The sequence below is a fragment of the Capricornis sumatraensis genome, chromosome 15 (assembly GCF_032405125.1).
Source record: "Capricornis sumatraensis isolate serow.1 chromosome 15, serow.2, whole genome shotgun sequence".
NCBI classification, from domain to species: Eukaryota; Metazoa; Chordata; class Mammalia; order Artiodactyla; family Bovidae; genus Capricornis; species Capricornis sumatraensis.
The window spans coordinates 75,338,095-75,356,730 of record NC_091083.1 but is presented as its reverse complement, the minus strand read 5'-3'; the positions used below and the strand labels follow the sequence as shown (position 1 = coordinate 75,356,730).

At 45.2% G+C, this 18,636-nt stretch overlaps 1 protein-coding gene across 1 annotated transcript; it reads right to left on the bottom strand.

Annotated features, from left to right (window-relative positions):
* Window positions 1–12,828: 12,828 nt before the first annotated feature.
* SRSF6 (serine and arginine rich splicing factor 6) lies at window positions 12,829–18,380 on the bottom strand. The gene is made up of 6 exons (XM_068987127.1): window positions 18,159–18,380; window positions 17,782–17,930; window positions 16,372–16,496; window positions 16,030–16,238; window positions 15,674–15,757; window positions 12,829–15,573 (listed from the first exon to the last, which is right to left on the bottom strand). Exons 1-6 carry the CDS (start codon window positions 18,263–18,265, stop codon window positions 15,210–15,212), a joined length of 1,038 nt encoding a protein of 345 aa, XP_068843228.1. The 5' UTR covers window positions 18,266–18,380; the 3' UTR covers window positions 12,829–15,209.
* Window positions 18,381–18,636: the final 256 nt, after the last annotated feature.

The following is an 18,636-nucleotide window of genomic DNA, read 5'->3' as shown; positions in this document are numbered from 1 at the left end:
GAGTTGCCCACGCTCAAAGAAAAGCCTCAGCCATGAGGGGAGTAAGGTGTTTTAGGAGCCCAGCATAAAGTTTGGCTCCTGGCTCTGTCCAGGTCACCCAGGTGAGAGCTGTCGCCAGACCCTGCATTTCCCCCCATCTCTGTAAGACGGGCACGTGTGAAGATGTTTTGTAAATTACTGTGCACACTCTAGGGAGTCTCAGAGAGTGTGTCTCGGGCCAAGTTTCTGTCCGGTCAGCTATCGCATGGCACAGCCCAGGCCAAGTCCAAACTCCCCTCTTTCTCAACCTCTACCCCCACCCCCAGTAGAATCATTCCCTTCTCCCTCTGGGTATTCAGAACCCTCAAGTACCAGATTCTCCTTCACTCATACAGGTCATTTTCCCGGGAGATGATCTTTCCTGATGGTGTTCTTTTATGCCTCCTGCCCACCACTCCCTCCAATCCCAAGCAAAGAGTGGGCACTCAAACATCTGTTGAGGGGACTTCTCTGGTTGTCCAGTGGTTAGGACTCCAAGTTTCCACTGCAAGGGGCACAGGTTTGATCCTTGGTTGGGGAACTAAGATCCCACATGTAAAAAACAAACAAACAAAAAACCAAACAAACACACACATACAAAAACAAAAAAGATAAAAACCCCATCATCTGAAGAGCAAAGAAGTAATGTATGAGAATGCAGGCAGTGCAAGCTTTTGCTTTAATAAAGCAAAGGCAGTTAGAGACATTTAATAAAGGGTCAAACATGTAAATATATGGGAAAAAAAGACCTAGTGACATAACAAATATGCTTAATACCTTTCATTTACTTAACTCCTTAAATGTGCCAGCATGCAGCAGGTGCTGTGTTGGATTTCACTAATTTGAACTTGTTAATAAAAAAGCAGTATAGGGAATTCCCTGTGCTTTCACTGCTGGGGACTTGTGTTCGACCCCTGGTTGGGGAACTAAGATTCTGCAAGCCGTGAGGCATAGCCAAAAAAAAAGAAGCAGTGTATGAGTAAGTGATATTTGGTTCCTTTAAGGTGTCAGCAGGGCTTGACAATGGCATATAGGTTAAAGGAAAGAATGTAGATGCAGGCTTAAGTTAGACTTAAGTCAGTCTGAATCTCAGATCCCACCCCCCCTTAAATGTCTGTGATTCTGAGTAAGTAGCTTTCTTTCCTTGAGCCTCAGTTTCCTCATATGTAAAATTTAGGGGATAATGGTATTTATCTCAAAGGGCTCTGATGAAGATCAAATGGAAAAAATATGTAAAGTCTTGATACTAGCAGGCCTTCAACAAAAACCAACTCACTCCCTCTGAACAGAAATTTTGAGGAGCTTGGCAGCTCCAGTAAAAATGGGAAAATCCGCTTGTAGTGGCTGCTGTCTTTCCCACCTCCACTCCTCCCTCCTCCCGTTCTTGTGCACTGATATATCTTCCAGCTTTTCCTCCCTAAAATACACAGGACACCCTATATAGTATATATAGAGTGAATATTCAAGTAGGCAAAGGCTTAGAGATATAACCTGATTAATTAAGGCAACATTCAGACCAAAGTTTGGGGACTTCCCTGGCGGTCCAGCGGTTAGAACTCGGTGCTTTCACTGCCACGGGCCCAGGTTCAATCTCTGGTCGGGGAACTAAGATCCACAAGCTGCTCAGCGTGGCAAAAACAAAAACCCAAGGTTTGTTCCCCCTTCTCAAGTGGCTCAAGTGGTAAAGTATCTGCTTGCCAATGGAGGAGAAACAGGCAGAAGACGTGGGTTCAATTCCTGGGTCAGGAAGATCCCCTGGAGGAGGAAACGGCAACCCACTCCAGTATTTTTGCCTGGGAAATCCCATGGACAGAGGAGCCTGGTGGGCTGCAGTCTGTGGGGTCCCAAAGAGTTGGACACCATTGAGTGCGTCACACACACGCACACACACACACGGTTTGTTCTCCCTACTACTTCCCCTTTAAAAAAATTACAAAATAGCATTCTCTAAACCCAAATTATTTTGCTTTGCACAGCTGACATAGTTGTACCATTTTAAGTCCTTTTAAATAATCTTTTTATTCAAAAGATTGGCAGTCATTAGGAATGAATGTGGTTACTCGTGAAAGAATTCCATTCTGTTTCAAGGTCTATTAAGGGAGGTGGTTGAGAGAACTTCCCTTCGGTTCAAGTTTCTGTCCTTTTCCCAGCAGACACTGGTGGACCAACTGGGAGTCAGCATCCTCCTTTTGTGCCTTGGGAATAGTCTCAAACAAGAGAAAGTGCTCTTATGAAGCCTACATTCTAGAAGTAAGGGATAAAGTGGAGGCTGGAGATGTAAATTTAAAAACCATCCTGTACAGATGGCAGGGAATAAAGAAAAAGGTGGGAGCCTTGGAGCTCATCAAAATAGGTTCGGAAGAGGAAGACGATCTAGCCAGAGACTGAGAAAGAGCCTGCAATGAGATGAAAGAATATCCAGAAGCATCTGAGCTTCTGGAGGAAAGTTTCTAGAAAGTGGAACTGCTCAATGGTGTTAATACCACTAGCAGATCAAGTCAGATAAGGGCTGAGAGCTGACCATTTTAGCAGTAAGGAGATCATGAGAAATCTTGACAATCACCATTTCAGAGGAGCTGTGGACATAAAAACCTGATCAGAGTGGGTTCCAGAGAGAAATCATCAATTAGTTCAGTATTTATTGAGCATCTAGTATGTATCAGGCACTTTTCTATGCAATTTGTAGTGAGCAGAAGACACAAAGGCCTCTGTTATAGAGTCTACATGCTAGTGGGGAAACTGACAGTAAGAACTGGTCCTTGTCGGGGGATGGGAGAAAAGGAAGTGGAGACTAACAGCTCTTTCAAGGAGTTGTGATACAAAGAACACTGATGTGGGGGATAATATTTGGAGAGTGATGAGTTCTCAAGGAAGGGATGTTGGTTTTGTTTCTTATTTATTTATTTTAAAATTTTATTTACTATTTATTCCTGGGCTTGGTCTTTGTTGCTGCAGACTTTTCTCTAGTTATGGTGAGTGGGAGCTAATCTAGGTGCGGAGTCCAGGCTTCTCATTGCAGTGTTGGGGGTCTGCACTGCCACTTCCCTTCTCTTAGTGCAGAGCACAGACTCTAGTTTTGGGAGCTTCCGTAGTTGTGGCTTTGGGGCTCCAGAGCACTGACTCAGTAGCTGTGGTGCACAGGTTTAGTTGCCCTGCAGCATGTGGGATCTTTCCAGACCAGGGACCAAACCTTTGTCTTCTGCATTGGCAGGCAGATTCTTTACCATTGAGCCACCAGGGAAGCCCTGTTGTGCTTTTTAATACTTATTTATTTAGTTGCAGCATGTGGGATCTAGTTCCCTGATCAGAGATGGAACCTAGGTCCCCTGCATTGGGACCACCAGGGAAGTCTCCATTTTGCTTTTTTAAGACTATTTAAAAAAATTTTTAATTAATTAATTTATTTAACTGTGCCAGGTCTAAGTTGTGGCATGCAGGCTCTTCAGTCTTAGTTGCAGCATGTGGGATCTAGTTCCCTGACCAGGAATCGAACCCAGGTCCCTTGCATTGGGAGCTCAGAGTCTTACCCACTGGACTACCAGGGAAGTCCCCCATTTTGCTTTTTTAAATAGAAGATGCTATACAACTTGTTTGTAACTGATGGAAACAAGCCTATAGAGGGAGAAACTGACAGAGCAGGGGAAAGAGAATAATTCTAGAAGACAAGTCCTTGCCAACGCAGGAGGGGAGAGGCTCCAGAGCACCTGTGATGTTTGAGACCCACTGCATGTGGCTGTGGGTTCCTGGCTAGCAATACCAACTGTGTTTTTCCCCAGCTAGACAGTTAGTTTTTTCTGAGATCTGGGAACTACTTTCTCTGATTTGAATGCACTTCTCCTCTACCATTGCTGCTGCTGCTGCTGCTAAGTCGCTTCAGTTGTGTCCGACTCTGTGCGACCCCATAGACGACAGCTCACCAGGCTCCCCCGTCCCTGGGATTCTCCCACTACCAACCCCCAAATCTGCAGCTCACACAGCATTTTCATAAGTTTTGTCTCACTAGGTCCACAAAGCAGCACCACCAATCTAACATGGCTCCCAGGCCTGAGCCAGATACCAGGAATCCATCCACTCCCCCACCTGCAGTCTGGTCACACCTTCAGAGCACCACTTTTGTGGCCTCTGCAGGTGCTGATTCTTCTGCTTGGTCCATTTCCACATCCCTTATGTCTGGAAAATTCTTGATCATCCTTCAAGACCCAGCTTGAGTGATACCTCTTTTCTGAAAGGCCCAGAACCCATGTCCCCTGCCCAGAGTTAACACACAGCTCTCTCTGCTGTGCTCTACTCCACCACAGTCTATCTATGCATTAACTTGTCTCTTTTCCATGAGACAGAACAAAGCATTAAAGAGCCTGATCCAGAGACTGCACTCACAAATAGTCAGTGAATGAATGAATGAGAGATGTGGGGACTTCCCTGGTGGCCCAGTGGCTAAGACTCCATGCTCCCAATGCAGGAGGCCCAGGTTCGAGCACTGGTCAGGGAATTAGATCCCACACAGCTGCAACTAAAGAGTTCACATGCCCCAGCTAAAGACCCCACGTGCCATGACTAAAACTTGGTGAAACCGAAAAAATAAATATTTCTCAAAAGAAAGAGAAAGAGGTGGGAGTAAAGAGTGGTCAATAACATAAGAAACACAGATTTCTGAAACCCATAAAGGGCTTAGACATTCTTGCCCTAGGGGCTAGAGTACTGTTTCCTCCTTCTATGTCTCTCAGAGGCTGGAAGAGGAGGGGATACAGTGAAGGTTGTCACTGGCAGCCCTCAGCTGTCATCTCCTCTCTGAATTGCCCTCAGCCAGGGGAGCTGCCTCGCCCAAGTGCCCTCTCCTGGACCCGAGGTATAAAGGCCTTGCCCCCTTGCCTCCGTCTAGGGTATCTCAGCAGAGCCATCTCCCCTCCAGAACTTCCTTTGGGACAGGTGGAGGCCTCTGTTAAGACTACATCAGCAGTTCAACGTTCTCCGCCCAACCGCCCTGCTGTCTTCCCTCTCCTACAGGTGATAACACCAAGGGCACCCTAATACATCTCCGCTCAAACCTTCTCAGAGTCTTGTTTCCAGGGAACGCGGCCTAAAACAATTGTTGGATCCCCAACCCAAATTGGTGTCTGGCACATAGCAGATGCTCAATAAATATTGAGTGACTGTGTCCATGTTTATTTTCTCTTGGTCTGTCTGCCAAGACTTCCCCTACCTCTTGCCCATCAAGGCCTCGTATACAACAGACACTCAATAAATGCTCTCACTCTAGGTGTGGAGAGTGGGGCGCTATCGCCCCGGACAGATAACCCCCGACACACACTCAGAGCCCCAGCAAAACTGAGCGCCTCAAACTTGGGGCCTCGGCCCCGCCCCCCCCGCTGCAGCTGCGGCTGGAACGCGGGGATGGATGCGGTGTCCACGGTTGGGACCGCCGCCCGCCTTCCGAGTCCTCCCGGGACTGGTGTAGATGGCGGTGGGCGGGGTGGTCACCGATCCGCCAGCCCCGCAGAACGGTACTTTTTAAAACGCCAAAATGGCGGAATTATTTTTTATTCTTTCCCTTTATGGCAAAATAATAATAATGCAATTTTCCGTTATAAAAATTGGAAATTAACGGTAGGAAAGAGAAAGTTTGCCAAATGACCCATTTCCTAAGAAAACCAAACCCCCGCCCTCCACGTCCTCTCTTTTATTAATGAACAACTCTTAATTGATTGCATTTCTCTAAAAACCAAGCCGCCTCCCTTCCCACCCTCTGGATCGCCTCTAACAGCAGCACGGCGGACTCGCTCGCCTCGCCTTCGAGCCCCGCGATCGCCCAGATCCCCTTGCACGCCGGCTCCCCGAGCCTCCTCCCGGGCCGGTGCACCCCGCCTCGCGCTCGGGAGGAGCAACGCCCGGGGGCCCCAGGCCCCAGCACTGCCTTGCGGGGCGGGGCCGGGCGCCGCGGCGCCTCGTACTCTGGGGTCCCTACCTGCAAGGCCCGCGTGCGGCCGCCCAGCGCCGAGCTGCGGTCCGAGCTCCGCGCGGCGCGCGCCTGCGCGCACAGGGGGGCGGGCCCGCCTTCCCGCAGGACGCGGGGCGCAAACCGCGCACAGAGCAGGTTTGGGGAGCGCGGGCCGGGGGCCCTCCTGCCAGGCCACGGCTGCATGGGCCTAGTGTCCTTTAGCCCCGGGGCTAGACTGCTGCGCGGGCGAGGCGGGTCGAGATTCTCCCGGTCCCCAACTCCTTACCTCACAGCTAGCAGCACGCAATGGGGACCACGGAGCCGGGAGAGGCTGGTGGGCCCCTGAACTGAGTGGTCAGTGACAAAAAGCGAGGTTGCGCTCCCCGCGCGCACCCCTGCTGGGTCGCTTCGCTGTCCAACGCCTTCCCTCGGCGCCTGCTCCTCACCTGAGATAGGCGAGCCAGAGAACATCGGAAAACCATCTCAGGGAGGGTGAAGGGAGGGCCGTGCCGCCAGGAGCCCCCTGCGAGGTGCGGTTCCGTTCCTGGCCCTCATAGCCTAAAGGAAAGCATCAGCGGCGCCAGAGTTTGGATGACCTGACCCCATTGCTATTGGCTGGTGGTGTGACCTGGGGCGCGTCACTTAATCCTCCTGGTCCTCCATTTTTCTATTTGTGAAGACTATCACCTACTTCACCGCAAAGGGTTTTTGTTTGTTGTTTTTTGAATGGGTTACTGTGATGGTGTCGTCTTGCGCAAATCGTTGCTTCTTTGTGCTTCAGTTTCCTTAGCCCATCAAACTAATCAAATCTCTGTTATTGGTTTTTGCCTGGAAAGTCCCATGGATGGAGGAGCCTGGTGGGCTGCAGTACATGGGGTCGCGAAGAGTCGGACACGAATGGAGCTACTTCACTTTCACTTTCATGCATTGGAGAAGGAAATGGCAACCCACTCCAGTGTTCTTGCGTGGAGAATCCCAGGGACGGGGGAGACTGGAGGGCTGCCGTCTATGGGGTCGCACAGAGTCGGACACGACTGAAGTGACTTAGCAGCAGCAGCAGCAGCAGCAGCACAAATCACCTCTTAAACATATGGCAGCTCTGACTTCATGTACATTTGTGTAATTGAGAGGTTAAGAGACTGCAAGCTCTAAAAGGGAAGGAAACGCCATAACCTAGGTGTATCCCTAACCTGGTACAGAGTTGGACACTCAGTGGGTGCTCAGTAAATGTCTGTTGACTGACTGATGGGACTGCATGCCGAGGAAAACAAGGATCCTGGTTCAGTCTGGAGTTGTATCCACTTCATCACAGTGACTTAATCTCTTACTTTACAGAACAGGATATTGAGGTCCATCTGGCCTAAGGTCACAGCCAAACGTCAGGCTACCAGGTTCAACCTCCAGTGCAGACTAGAAAAGGGTTCCTAATTAATTGTAGGCAAATTCCACAAATTGTTGTGATCCTCAGGTTTAAATTTATGCAGACTTTATTCCGGTTGCTACACCAACGCATTACATGTGTTCTTCCTCACTGCAGTGTCAAATTTTAATTAAAACTCATATTATTGGGAACAGAATTGCATCAGTTGAAGATGCTGGTTGCCATAACAATGGAAGTCTCTTTATACACACCAACATACAACCCCATCCACTCATTTTTTTTCATCTTTACCCATACTGTACTTGTTCTAGATTCCAAAAGGTTTATTTTAGGTGTTCAGAAGTTTAAAAGAAAGTGATGGGACCACACAAACACATAGCTTCTCAATAAGGAATGTATCTTTTAGACTAATGTAATCTGAGCCAGTGGGATGTAGGAATAAATAAAGAATGCAGGTCTGAGTTGACAATGTATTTTCTGCTCCTTAACAGTACTTTTGGTGGTCTTGCTTCCTTGAACACATTCAGGGATGGAGAGTTCTTCCAAGTAGATGTTTGGGGAAGGTTCTACCTCTAATGTAACCATAGCTTGCTCTGCTGGTCCAGTCTGCCCTCAAGAGAAAGTGATGAAGTCCTATTCTTCCCTCAAGTGACAACCCCATATCCTACAAGTTTTAATAGCCTTCACTATTTCCAAGTTAACTCACTACTCGAGTGGACTGTTGTTCAGTTGCTAAGTCATCTATGACTTTTTGTGACCCCACGGACTGCAGCACGCCAAGTCCTTAACTATCTTCTGGAGTTTGCTCAAACTCATGTCTGTTGAGTTGGTGATGCCATCCATTTCATCCTCCGTCGCCCTCTTCTCCCTCTTGCCCTCAATCTTTCCCAGCATTAGTGTCTTTTTCAGTGTTGGCTCTTTTCATCAGATGGCGAAAGTATTGGAGCTCCAGCATCAGTCCTTCCAGTGAATATTTAGGGTTGAAATCTGTAGTCAAGAGTGGATGGACCTCGAATTTTTTGAAATATTGGTGAACAGAAGCAGAGAGAAAACTATTGCTAGTGAGCAGCCCACAACTTTCTGTTCCTACAGATTTTAATTCACCGTTGGGACAGTGCACTTATTTTAGGAAAATGCACTCTTTTTATAAATAGGAAAACACTTCTGGTTCCAACGGTATGGCACATTTTGCTAATAGGGAACACTTCCTAGCATAAACATACCCAAATCCTGGATAAAATATTACACGCAGGACGACCAAGCAAGCCAAGAAGGAAAGAGTAAATTTATGGCTGAATTTGCAAGAAGAGAAATCAGCAGGAGCCAGAAACAAAGATGGAAACAGAGGAACCAGGGGATGGCCTGACGTCTCTCGTCCTGGAGGTGGTTATTGGACAGGGATTTGGGTTTCATCACACACACCTTGACCGGAGATGGGATCTTGGGTCCATGCAGTACTGGGGAGTTTAAACTGAATTCCTGGTATAAAGACTGGACACCCCTGACCGCCAGACTATACAGTTGGGGGTCCCACGGTGGAAAAGGCAGGGGAAGTCAAAGTTTCCAAATATGAGTCCTTCTTTCCTTCAGGTCCTACTTTCCCCCTGGACATAATGTGTATGGGTGTATGCTTTCCAAAGAATCAAGACTGACAAAATTTACATTTTAGCTTTGTAACTGAAGCTTGTATTTGCAAGCACTAGGAAAATTGGTCTCTGTGTGGGCCAGAGCCTCAGCTATTTCTGTTACTCCAACCCTGCTAAATATCTTTTGTTCTCCACTCATTTGGTAGAATTCATGTCTCATGCTGCTGCTGAAAACCCAATGGGGGAAAAGAACCTCTGAATTAAGCCTATTAGTTTTTAACTGCTGCAGAACCACCACCACAAAGTGGCTTAAAATACAAACTTATTATCCTTTCGTCCTGGAAGTCAGAAATCCAAAATGGTGATGCTGAACGTTTATCTTTTGCTTATCCCTAAAACTTTTTTATCTTCCCTTCAAATTTCCTGTTTAGTTGTAATTTTTGGTTGTGCTAGATCGTCACAGCTGCCTGTGGGACTTCTCTGGTTGTACCGAGTGGGGGCTACTCTCCAGTGTGGTGCGCAGGCTTCTTACCGCAGTGGCTTCTCTTGTTGCAGTGTGCTGGCTTAGCCGCCTTACAGCACGTGGAACCTTCCTGGACCTGAGACTGAACCCATGTCCCTTGCGTTGGCAGGCGGGTTCTTACCACTGGACAACCAGAAGTCCCTCTCCTTCAATTTAAATGATCCCTTGGGTGGGTATTCCTGGTTGTAGGATTTTTCATCAACTGGCAGTGAAAGGACGGAATCCTAACCACTGTTGGTTGAGCTGGGCTTCTAATTTTGACTTGTGGGTCCCATGGCCTGTGGGATCCTAGTTCCCTGACCAAGGATAAAATCCACGTCTCCCGCATTGGAAGATGATTTTCAATCACTGGACCCCCAGCAAAGTCCCTGTAATATTTTACAATAAAAGCAGCTACTATTTCACAAGTGATTGTGCCAAATGCTCTGAAAATTGCATTTACTACCTACAGTATTAGAAGGCACTTTATAGCTGAGGACACAGCTTGCTTTCTATCGCATCTTCCTCTCATGTATGTAAGTTACCTCCAGCTCCTTTTGGCCCTTGGCCAGAACCACTGTCCTACTTCCACAGCTATTAAGTACAAACTGGTGTAGTTCAAGCTCTCTTCAGCAACTTTCTCAAGACTCCAAAATGATTCCATTTCCTCTTAAAAACCAAACACCCCTTCTTTTCTCCTGACCTTTAAGGCTACCCCACACAGAAAGCACCACCTTAGTGAAATGCCAATGAACAGAACTTAGAAAATCAACAAAATGTTAACAGTGGGTGAGTTTGAAAGGAACTGGATACTTCATAGGCTCTAGTTACCTCCCACAAATTACTGATTATAAAGGGAAAAAGTGACTTTATATAAGTGACTCAGGTTATTATTACAAGGTGCCACCAGATATGATACACTGAAGACAATCTCATTCTTGTGGTATTTCTGCCAAACATGCAATCATGAGGAGACATCAGACAAACCCCAAATTGAGAAAACTTCTATGAAATAATCATCCTTTACTCTTCAAAAATGACAAGGTCAAGAAAGGTTGAGGACCTGTTCCAGTTTAAAGTCATGACAACAAAAAGGAGCAAAGGATCCTAGGCCAGTAGAAATATATATAAAGGACCTTATTGGACAACTGACAAAACATAGTGGAAAAGACAAGATTATATTGAGGCTAATTTCCTGGTTTTGATAAGTAGACACTATAGTTAATATAAGAACATCCCTGGAAATACACAAAGTTTCCAGAATAAAACAGATGTCTCTAACTTACCTTTCAGATGGCTCAGGAAGTGTTAAGTAAAATTAAGTATTATTGGTAAACAGCAAAGGGAATATAATTTCTTTTTACTGTAGTGCAAATTTTCCCTAAGTTCGAAACTTTGTCAAAACAACTGTAAAAGAAGCCTGCTCATTCAGGCTTCTTCTGTGCTTTTTCACTAAGAGGAACTAAATATCTGAAATAGGCTTAAAAAAAAAAAAAATTTAGGACTGTTAGGAACTGAAGGAGGATTTAAATCCTGCCTGTTAACAAATTCCCTTACAAATACCATAATTTCTACAGTAATGATCTCAAAATAGTAATCCTGACTTCCTTCAAGGGGTCAAGGATGGAATTCACTGTTTATTACCCATTTGTATTCACTTTCTGATTTCTGAACCATTTCTTTCTATTCACTTTAAGCTAATCACTCTACTAATTACTACACCGGGGCCCATGTGTAAAGTTGTTTTATAAGAGGCAAATCTTTAAGCAAGTTACTTAGGATCTATAAGACCAACTACAAAACACAAACGCACCTACTCATCCTTTCAATTAATGGAAGCATACATGGTTTTAGGGACACAAAGTTCAAGATGTGGCTGCTGCTTCAAAAAGCTCAAAATTTAGAGACTCCCCAGGCAGTTCAGTGGTTAGGACTCCATACTTTTAGTGCCAAGGGTTTGGGTTGTATCCCTGGCTGGGGAACTGAGATCCTCAAGCTGCACAGCTTTACCAAAAAAGAAAAACTGTAGCGTAAACTGGTAATTACATGTTTTAAGAGCTCTAAAATACATATTTTCATTTCCTGAAGGACTATTGGTTATATAAACCAAAAAATTACTTCCTTAAAAAAATTGGCATTGAAAAAAATTCTTACATATCCATTACATGGTAGTGCACCATTTAGAGTGGCAGATCTCTGTACTACTCTAAGTGAGCTGCAGAACACACTCATAGTATGAATTGCTTATTGAAGCACACAGGCATTACCAATGGATTAGCCTGGGTAAATACAGTGTTAGAAGCAGCTACCTTAGTGCATGCATGCTAAGTTGCTTCAGTTGTATCTGACTTTGTGACCCTACAGTCTGTAGCCCACCAGGCTCCTCTGTTCAAGGGATTCTCCAGGGAAAAATAGTGGAGTGGATAGCCATGCCCTACTCCAGGGCATCTTCCTGACCCAGGGATCAAACCCTTGTTTCTCATGCCTCCTGCATTGACAGGCAGGCTCTTTACCACTTGCGCCACTTGGGAGGCTACCTTAGTAAATGTACACTAAAAGAGAGATACTTTACAAAACATTCCATTTTCACCAAGACTAAAATTGCATATAATCACAAAAACTGAAGTCAGAAAACATTTTCTGAAAGCAAGATAAATAAAAGTGAAATTACATTGAGGACTTGGGAAAAGATGATTGAGTTTCCTAGTTTATCTGGGTAATTATCACAGAAAATGTTCAAACTGCTACAAGATAAAAGGAGGTAAATTTTGTGTGAAATCTAAAGACTTAGTTGAATACAAAAGACTTAGCGTGTTTAGTCCTTTGTAACAGCAATCTAAGTACTTTTCATGTACTAAACTTTCATCTTCACAACCCATGAGGGGTTATCCCTACCACTGTGGATGACACTGAAGCATGAAGGTTAATGGCTTGCCCCAGATATGACGATGATGATCAAAGTCGCTCAGTAGTGTCCAACTCTTTGCGACCTCATGGACTATGCAATCCATGGACTTCTCCAGGCCAGAATACTGGAGTGGGTAGCCTTTCCCTTCTCCAGGGGATCTTCCCAACCCAGGGATCAAACCCAGGTCTCCTGCATTGCAGGCAGATTCCCTTTACCAGCTAAGCCACAAGGGAAGCCCATGATAAACCACCTATTAATATTATGTTGGTCCTAACCTCATGTTTCTGAGAAGCTGGGAAGTCCTTTTCTCATATTCAAGTCAGGAAAGAAACAAACTTGATAATGGCAACTCCGATTCAAAAAAACCAAATATCAGAAATTTGCCAAATATTTGATACTAAGTGGGAATACACAATAAACTCAAATCAAGCCTTTCCCTCAGTGAACATTTTATTGAGGCAATAAAGCACAAAATAGGTTAACAAGGTGGGAGAAAGAAGATACCAAGAGAAAAGATGGTAACAACACAGGAGTGGAACATTAAGTCACAGGGCAGGAAAGACTTGAACTGGCCTTAAAGGCACTATGGCATGTTAACACACTATCAGGTAAAAGAAAGCGGGATCCAGATTACCACACTTCTATTCTGCTCTCTACCAGTTTAACACTCCCGTCTAGCCACAGGTAAAGATGTGGCCAGCTGCAGAGACTCAGATTCTACTTAAGTTAGCAAGAAACTAAACATTTTATTGGTCAACTCTAAGTAGGCCAGTGTTTATATATAAAAGTGGTTTGGTATGTCCAATGATGGGGGTCCACAGGCCTGGAAGAGGAACTAGAGTTTTAATAAACCAGTCTTTGCTATTAAATTCTTATGGGTGTAGGCATTTACCTATACAATTACCCACCTGCGAGGGTGGCAGCTAAGAGGGTAGACAAACCTGCCTATTACCATGTGATGTCATAACATAAGAAAGCCCAGTTGAAGGATGCTGCATACTTTTAGAAGTCAAATTGTATATTGTAGTATTCCCCCCTCCTTCACTTTAAAAGGCTGTGGTTTTAAAAGCTTTTGTTCTTTCCCTGAAAACAAGAGAACTTTGGTCAAAGCCAATTCTTAAAAGTAACTTGTCCTTAAACACATTTTGACAGGCAGCGCAGACTTGCCTCTTTATGCAACAGTCACAACTTTTTTCTTCAAACAGGTAAAACAATGAACTATATATAATTACAGATACCAGTTTTTTCTTTCAAAATCCAAGGTCTATATGGGAAAACAAACAAACCGTATTTCTTATGAATATCTTTAAAAATATCAAAAGCATTGAAGAAAATAAGGTCGTCAAAGCATCAACCTTTTGGGGCACTATGTTTCTAAGATTAGACTCTTTAAGATTTCATAACAGGAAGCCCAGAAATTTCTCAAAATGACAGTATCCATCACACCCTACCCTAACACTACCCAGCCATTGACATCTTATACACTGACAGCTCCCAGAAAGATGTTAAAGCTGAGCCAAACAACCTACAGCCCATTTTCAGACTAAGACTAATGAATGGTTTTTAAAATGAAATTACCTTAACGAACCAAACAGAGATATAAGGTAATTCATTTCTCAAACAGCAAATTCAGCTAACTAGGCTTATGGACATAAGGACTAATTGTAACCCAGTAACTCCTACAAATTTGCCCATTATAATTTGGTTTCCACAGAATTTATTACACTTTATGATGAAGTACTAGGGTTTATCCCATTTAAGTTTTTTCCAAGCCAACCACATAAAGTTCGTAAGGATGACCTAACCAATTATCACAGAACCCCACTAACTACAAAAGGATGACTGTTAGGTAGAATTTTGCTTTAAATGGTAATTGATTTACCAAATGATCTGTTAAGTGCCTATTAATATTAAGGGTTTTCCAGTAGAAAACACAGTATTTGCTTTTCCATTTTGAATAACATACTAAATTTCTGATCAAAGAAAGGTTACTTCTATTTTTACATAACAAACAGTAAAGATCACGGAACCTTACTCTTACAAAACACTAATTACAACGATCACTTTCAGAAAGTGGGATTACCAGGCTAGATGAGATCCCAAGTATTAGAACTACTTTTTTGAGTTACCAATTTAAGTTTAAAGAACATTTAAAAAAGCTATTAACTTAGGCAAAACTGTTTTAACAGGTCCACTACAAAATCTTTTTATTTTTAACTTACACCTGTTTAAGGGGCCAAAGTGATTTTGGCAAATTTGATTAACAGCACAAAGTAACGTATCCAAACTTATTGCATCTGAGACTTGCCTTGTTTTACACGTAAGTAGAATTTACATCGTTTCCACAGATAGATTATCAGTATCTCAAGGAATTTATGAGTGACCTATTCAAGTAAGGCAATCATCTTGGTAGCAAACTTTTATTGAAATCTTACATAACTCAAGCTTTATAAAAAGCCAACATAATTGAAAATTGGGTTCTCCCTCTAAAGCCTTAAGTATTCAAAGCCTGAAAAGGTTAATTTAAAATTAAGCAAACAAATATAACAATAACAAAACCCCTCCAGCAGATCCTGCTGAAATACTTAAAAAAAAAAAAAATCTAAATGAGCTTAATCTTTACAAAAGTTATTTTAGCTCAAAAGCTATAAAATCAAAGTTATCTTAATTCTACAAAGAAGGGAGAGGATCTTTGACTTCATGCCATTTCTTTAGAACCTCATCTTTTTCATCAAATTTGGCTACAAATCCAATTTCTGTGTGCCCATTTTGGGAGGTTTCTTCTTGCAGAAGAGGCCAAGTAGAAACATGAAAGAGTAACTGACTAAGCAAGTAGGAAAGTGTTCCATAATAGTGTGCAAAGAATGGAGAGTTCTGGGTTAATCTCTGGAACTTGATCTGGATCGTGACCTTGACTTTGAACGAGATCTAGAACGGGATCTTGAAGCTCTTTTTGGTGGAGGGGACACAGAACGGGCCTTTGAGGGTGGAGCAGGGAGGGGTGAATTGGAACGGGACTGGCTCCTTGATCTAGATTTGGACTTTATATCACCTTTTCCATTTTCTTTGGGGGAACGAGATCGAGAACGAGACCTGCTTCGAGATTTCTCATACTCATCCTTCGATCTGCTCCGAGAACGCGAACGGGAGCCCCGATCAGACTTGGGTTTAGATTTGCTTTTTGATCTAGATTTCCTGCCTTTGGAACGAGACCGTGACCGACCTTTGCTCCGAGACCTGGATCTAGACAAGAAAAGCCAGATATTTTTTTCAGTACCTTGCCAGAACACACAAGCACTCTATAGACTAAGTTATTCAGAAAAACACTCAAGAACCCACTTACCGGGAGCGACTTTTTGAGATACTTCGAGATCTACTGCGGCTGCTCCTACGACTTCTACTTCGTGACCTTCTTCTAGATCGTGACCTGTAACAAGAAATGTGGTAATAAATTTTCATCTCAAGACACCTCAACACAAATGAATAATTTATACAAACAAGCCAACAATAAAACTCCTTAATTGCTCACTACAAATTAAATCTAGTATCAAAATATTTTAAAAGAACCCAACAATGCCAATAACAAAAGAAACTAAAAACTGACCTAATTTCAATTCAGCAGTAACTGAAATCCTGCTGTTTGAATTTTATTTTGTTTGTAGCAAATGTTGTCTGCCCCCATACCCTTCAATAAATTACCTAGATCTGCTTCCAGAATAAGACCGCCTATGGCTTGTTCGTGGCTTATCTTCAATGAGTCTAATATTTCTCCCATTGATTTCTGTACCATCCAGTTTATCCAAAGCACGCTTCATGTCAGAGTAGGAGCGAAACTCAATGACACCTTCATTTGTGCGTTCTTTGTGAGCATCTGCATAGGTTACTTCACCTGCTTGTCTCATGAAATCCTAAAAGAGCAATATGACTGGTCATTCCCAGAAATCTAAAGAAAAAAGATTTGCTGTATTTGATTCTCAGATATAAGAACATCTTTTAAACATTAAGTCAAATCCTTTTTATCCCAAATTATATAGCACTTACCTTTAAATCTTGCCAACTGCAACGACTAGAAAGATTTTCTACAATTAGTCTGAATTCTGTGCGTACAGGTGGTCCATATTTGTCTCTGCCAGAGGTTCTCCGACTGCTGTATCCACCTCCACCACCTTTATCATGTGAAGAGAACAATTAGACGCTTTGCAATGATAGGCATGCATAATGTTTGAAAGTTAGTACAAACATAACAACTTTTATTTACTGGAGTAGGACTTTGCTATTATACTGCTAAACCTTTGATACAGTTATGATTTGCCATAAATTAAATTAAGGGCAAGTCAAAACAGACTAAAACCAACTAAACTTCTCCTACATTCTGTTAGAGAGTGACTGCTCCTTTATTCAATTTACCTCGCTAAGTTTTATTTTACAGAACATTGTAAAATATAAAACTTAACTGATTACATGCATTTCTACATTTTACAAAAATGTTTACTAGTTACACTAAGTACTTACATCACAGTGTGAGGTTTTTGGTGGTGGTTTGGCCACAAAACACGCAAGGTAACAGTCACCTAGTTCAGATTAACCAGTTTTGTCTAACCCTTGGAATCCTCACCATCACCCTGCGTCTAATGGCAAAAGGCTGCTGTCGTCATGGCTTCCGGTAAGGTCAGCCAAAGGGTCATAGGGCAAGGGTCACACAATGTATGGAAAAGCCAAGGCCAATCAGGAAAGGCAGTCATCTTAGCCTCAGTGGACACAGCCTCAGCCCCATTGGTCACTTTCAAATTGAAACATCAAGGACTTGTTAAAAAGTTTGAATTCAACATGCAACAATTTCAACATCAAACATTTAACAAAACCAACCCCCTCCCACCTCCTCCCAATAACATGCCCCAACTAGTGCATATACAGCATAAAGCTCATTTAGATCTCCTGTGGTGTAAAACCACATTACTTATATATTTTATTTGGCCCCCGTCAATTTTCGTAAAGCTAAAACCTACGCTTAAAACCCCACCTCCCCGCCCCGCCCCCACCTCCACCCCAACCAGTCCCAAACTTCTACGCTAAGTCATTCACATTTCTAGCTAACGCACTGACAGGCCAAGTTGAGGGGATACAACAAATACAGCCACCCCTCACTTCCTCCGTAGGTACAGCCCACGACAGTGCTGACAGGGGCCCAACAAATCACTCCCTCCCGACTTGGCAATCCCCGCCCCCAAACACCCAAACCCTGCCTAGGCAAAACCCACCACCCAGTCCCCGCGCTCCGGCGTCCCGTGTCTTCCCCGGGCAGGTGTGAAGGCAGCGAGCCCCGGGAGCACCCGAGTCAAACAGCCGCGGCCACCTCGCCTGCCCGGCTGGGAGGCTCCACCCCGCCCCGCCTAAGCCTGCGCCCACCCCCCGGGGTCCCAAGGACGCGGAGCGCGCGGGGGTGGAACTCACTGCGGCTTCCGTAGCTGTAGCCGTCGCGATCCCGGCGCGGGCCGCGGGCGTGCTCCACGATCACGCGCTCGCCGCACAGCTCCTTGCCGTTCAGCTCGTAAACGGCGTCGTCGGCGTCGCGGGAGTCCTCGAACTCCACGAAGCCGTACCTGGGGGGCGGTGCGAGGGCCGGAGGCCGACGGGCGTCGTTAGGCCGAGGGCGCGCACGGGCGCGCGCCCTCCCGGTCCCCGCGCGCTCCCGCGGCTCCGCGCCGCCGCCATCTTGGCGGCCCTGCCACGCGGCGCCTCGGCCTTGACCGTCTTCTCCCTCAGATGAGCCCTGCCGCCGCAGGCCCGGGGCGCTGCGGGCGGACGCGGGCTCCCGGGGTCCGACTCACCCATTTTTAAGGTCTATTTCGAGAAGGCGGCCATAGCCACTGAAAAAGCGCTGGATGTCCTTCTCCCGGACGTTGTAGCTCAGGCGTCCTATGTAGACGCGCGGCATGTCCGCAGCGGGCAAGGGGCCCGAGGGCTGGCGGTCGAACGGCGGACCGCACGGCAGTAGCCGCGGTGCGGGTGCGGTGACGGCGAGAGCCCGGACACGCACCTCACACCACAGCGGCGGCCGAGTCCAGCCACACAATGGTGCGCGCGCGCCTGGGCTACGCTATAAGGGCGGGCGGTAGGGGGCGGTGCCCGGCGTGTGACGTCAGCGCGCTGCACGTACTCTCCCGCTCTGGATCGCGGAGCGCGGCGCTTGAGGGTGAGTTGATGTTCCTCAGCCTGCCAAGTTTCGGGGAAGTGAGGCTTTACCCGCTCACCGAATTTTTTTCCGCACATTTTTGTCAACATCATATTCTGTCTCCAGCCAAGGAC

What these genes read in the sequence shown, in the direction of transcription:
- SRSF6 (XM_068987127.1), bottom strand. Translation starts at nt 18,265, where the DNA reads ATGCCGCGCGTCTACATAGGACGCCTGAGCTACAACGTCCGGGAGAAG. An exon ending in GCAGTTGGCAAGATTTAAAG is followed by an intron (nt 16,239 to 16,371) that starts GTAAGTGCTATA and finishes TTGCTCTTTTAG; the next exon opens with GATTTCATGAGACAAGCAGG. An exon ending in ATCTCAAAAAGTCGCTCCCG is followed by an intron (nt 15,574 to 15,673) that starts GTAAGTGGGTTC and finishes TTTCTTGTCTAG; the next exon opens with ATCCAGGTCTCGGAGCAAAG.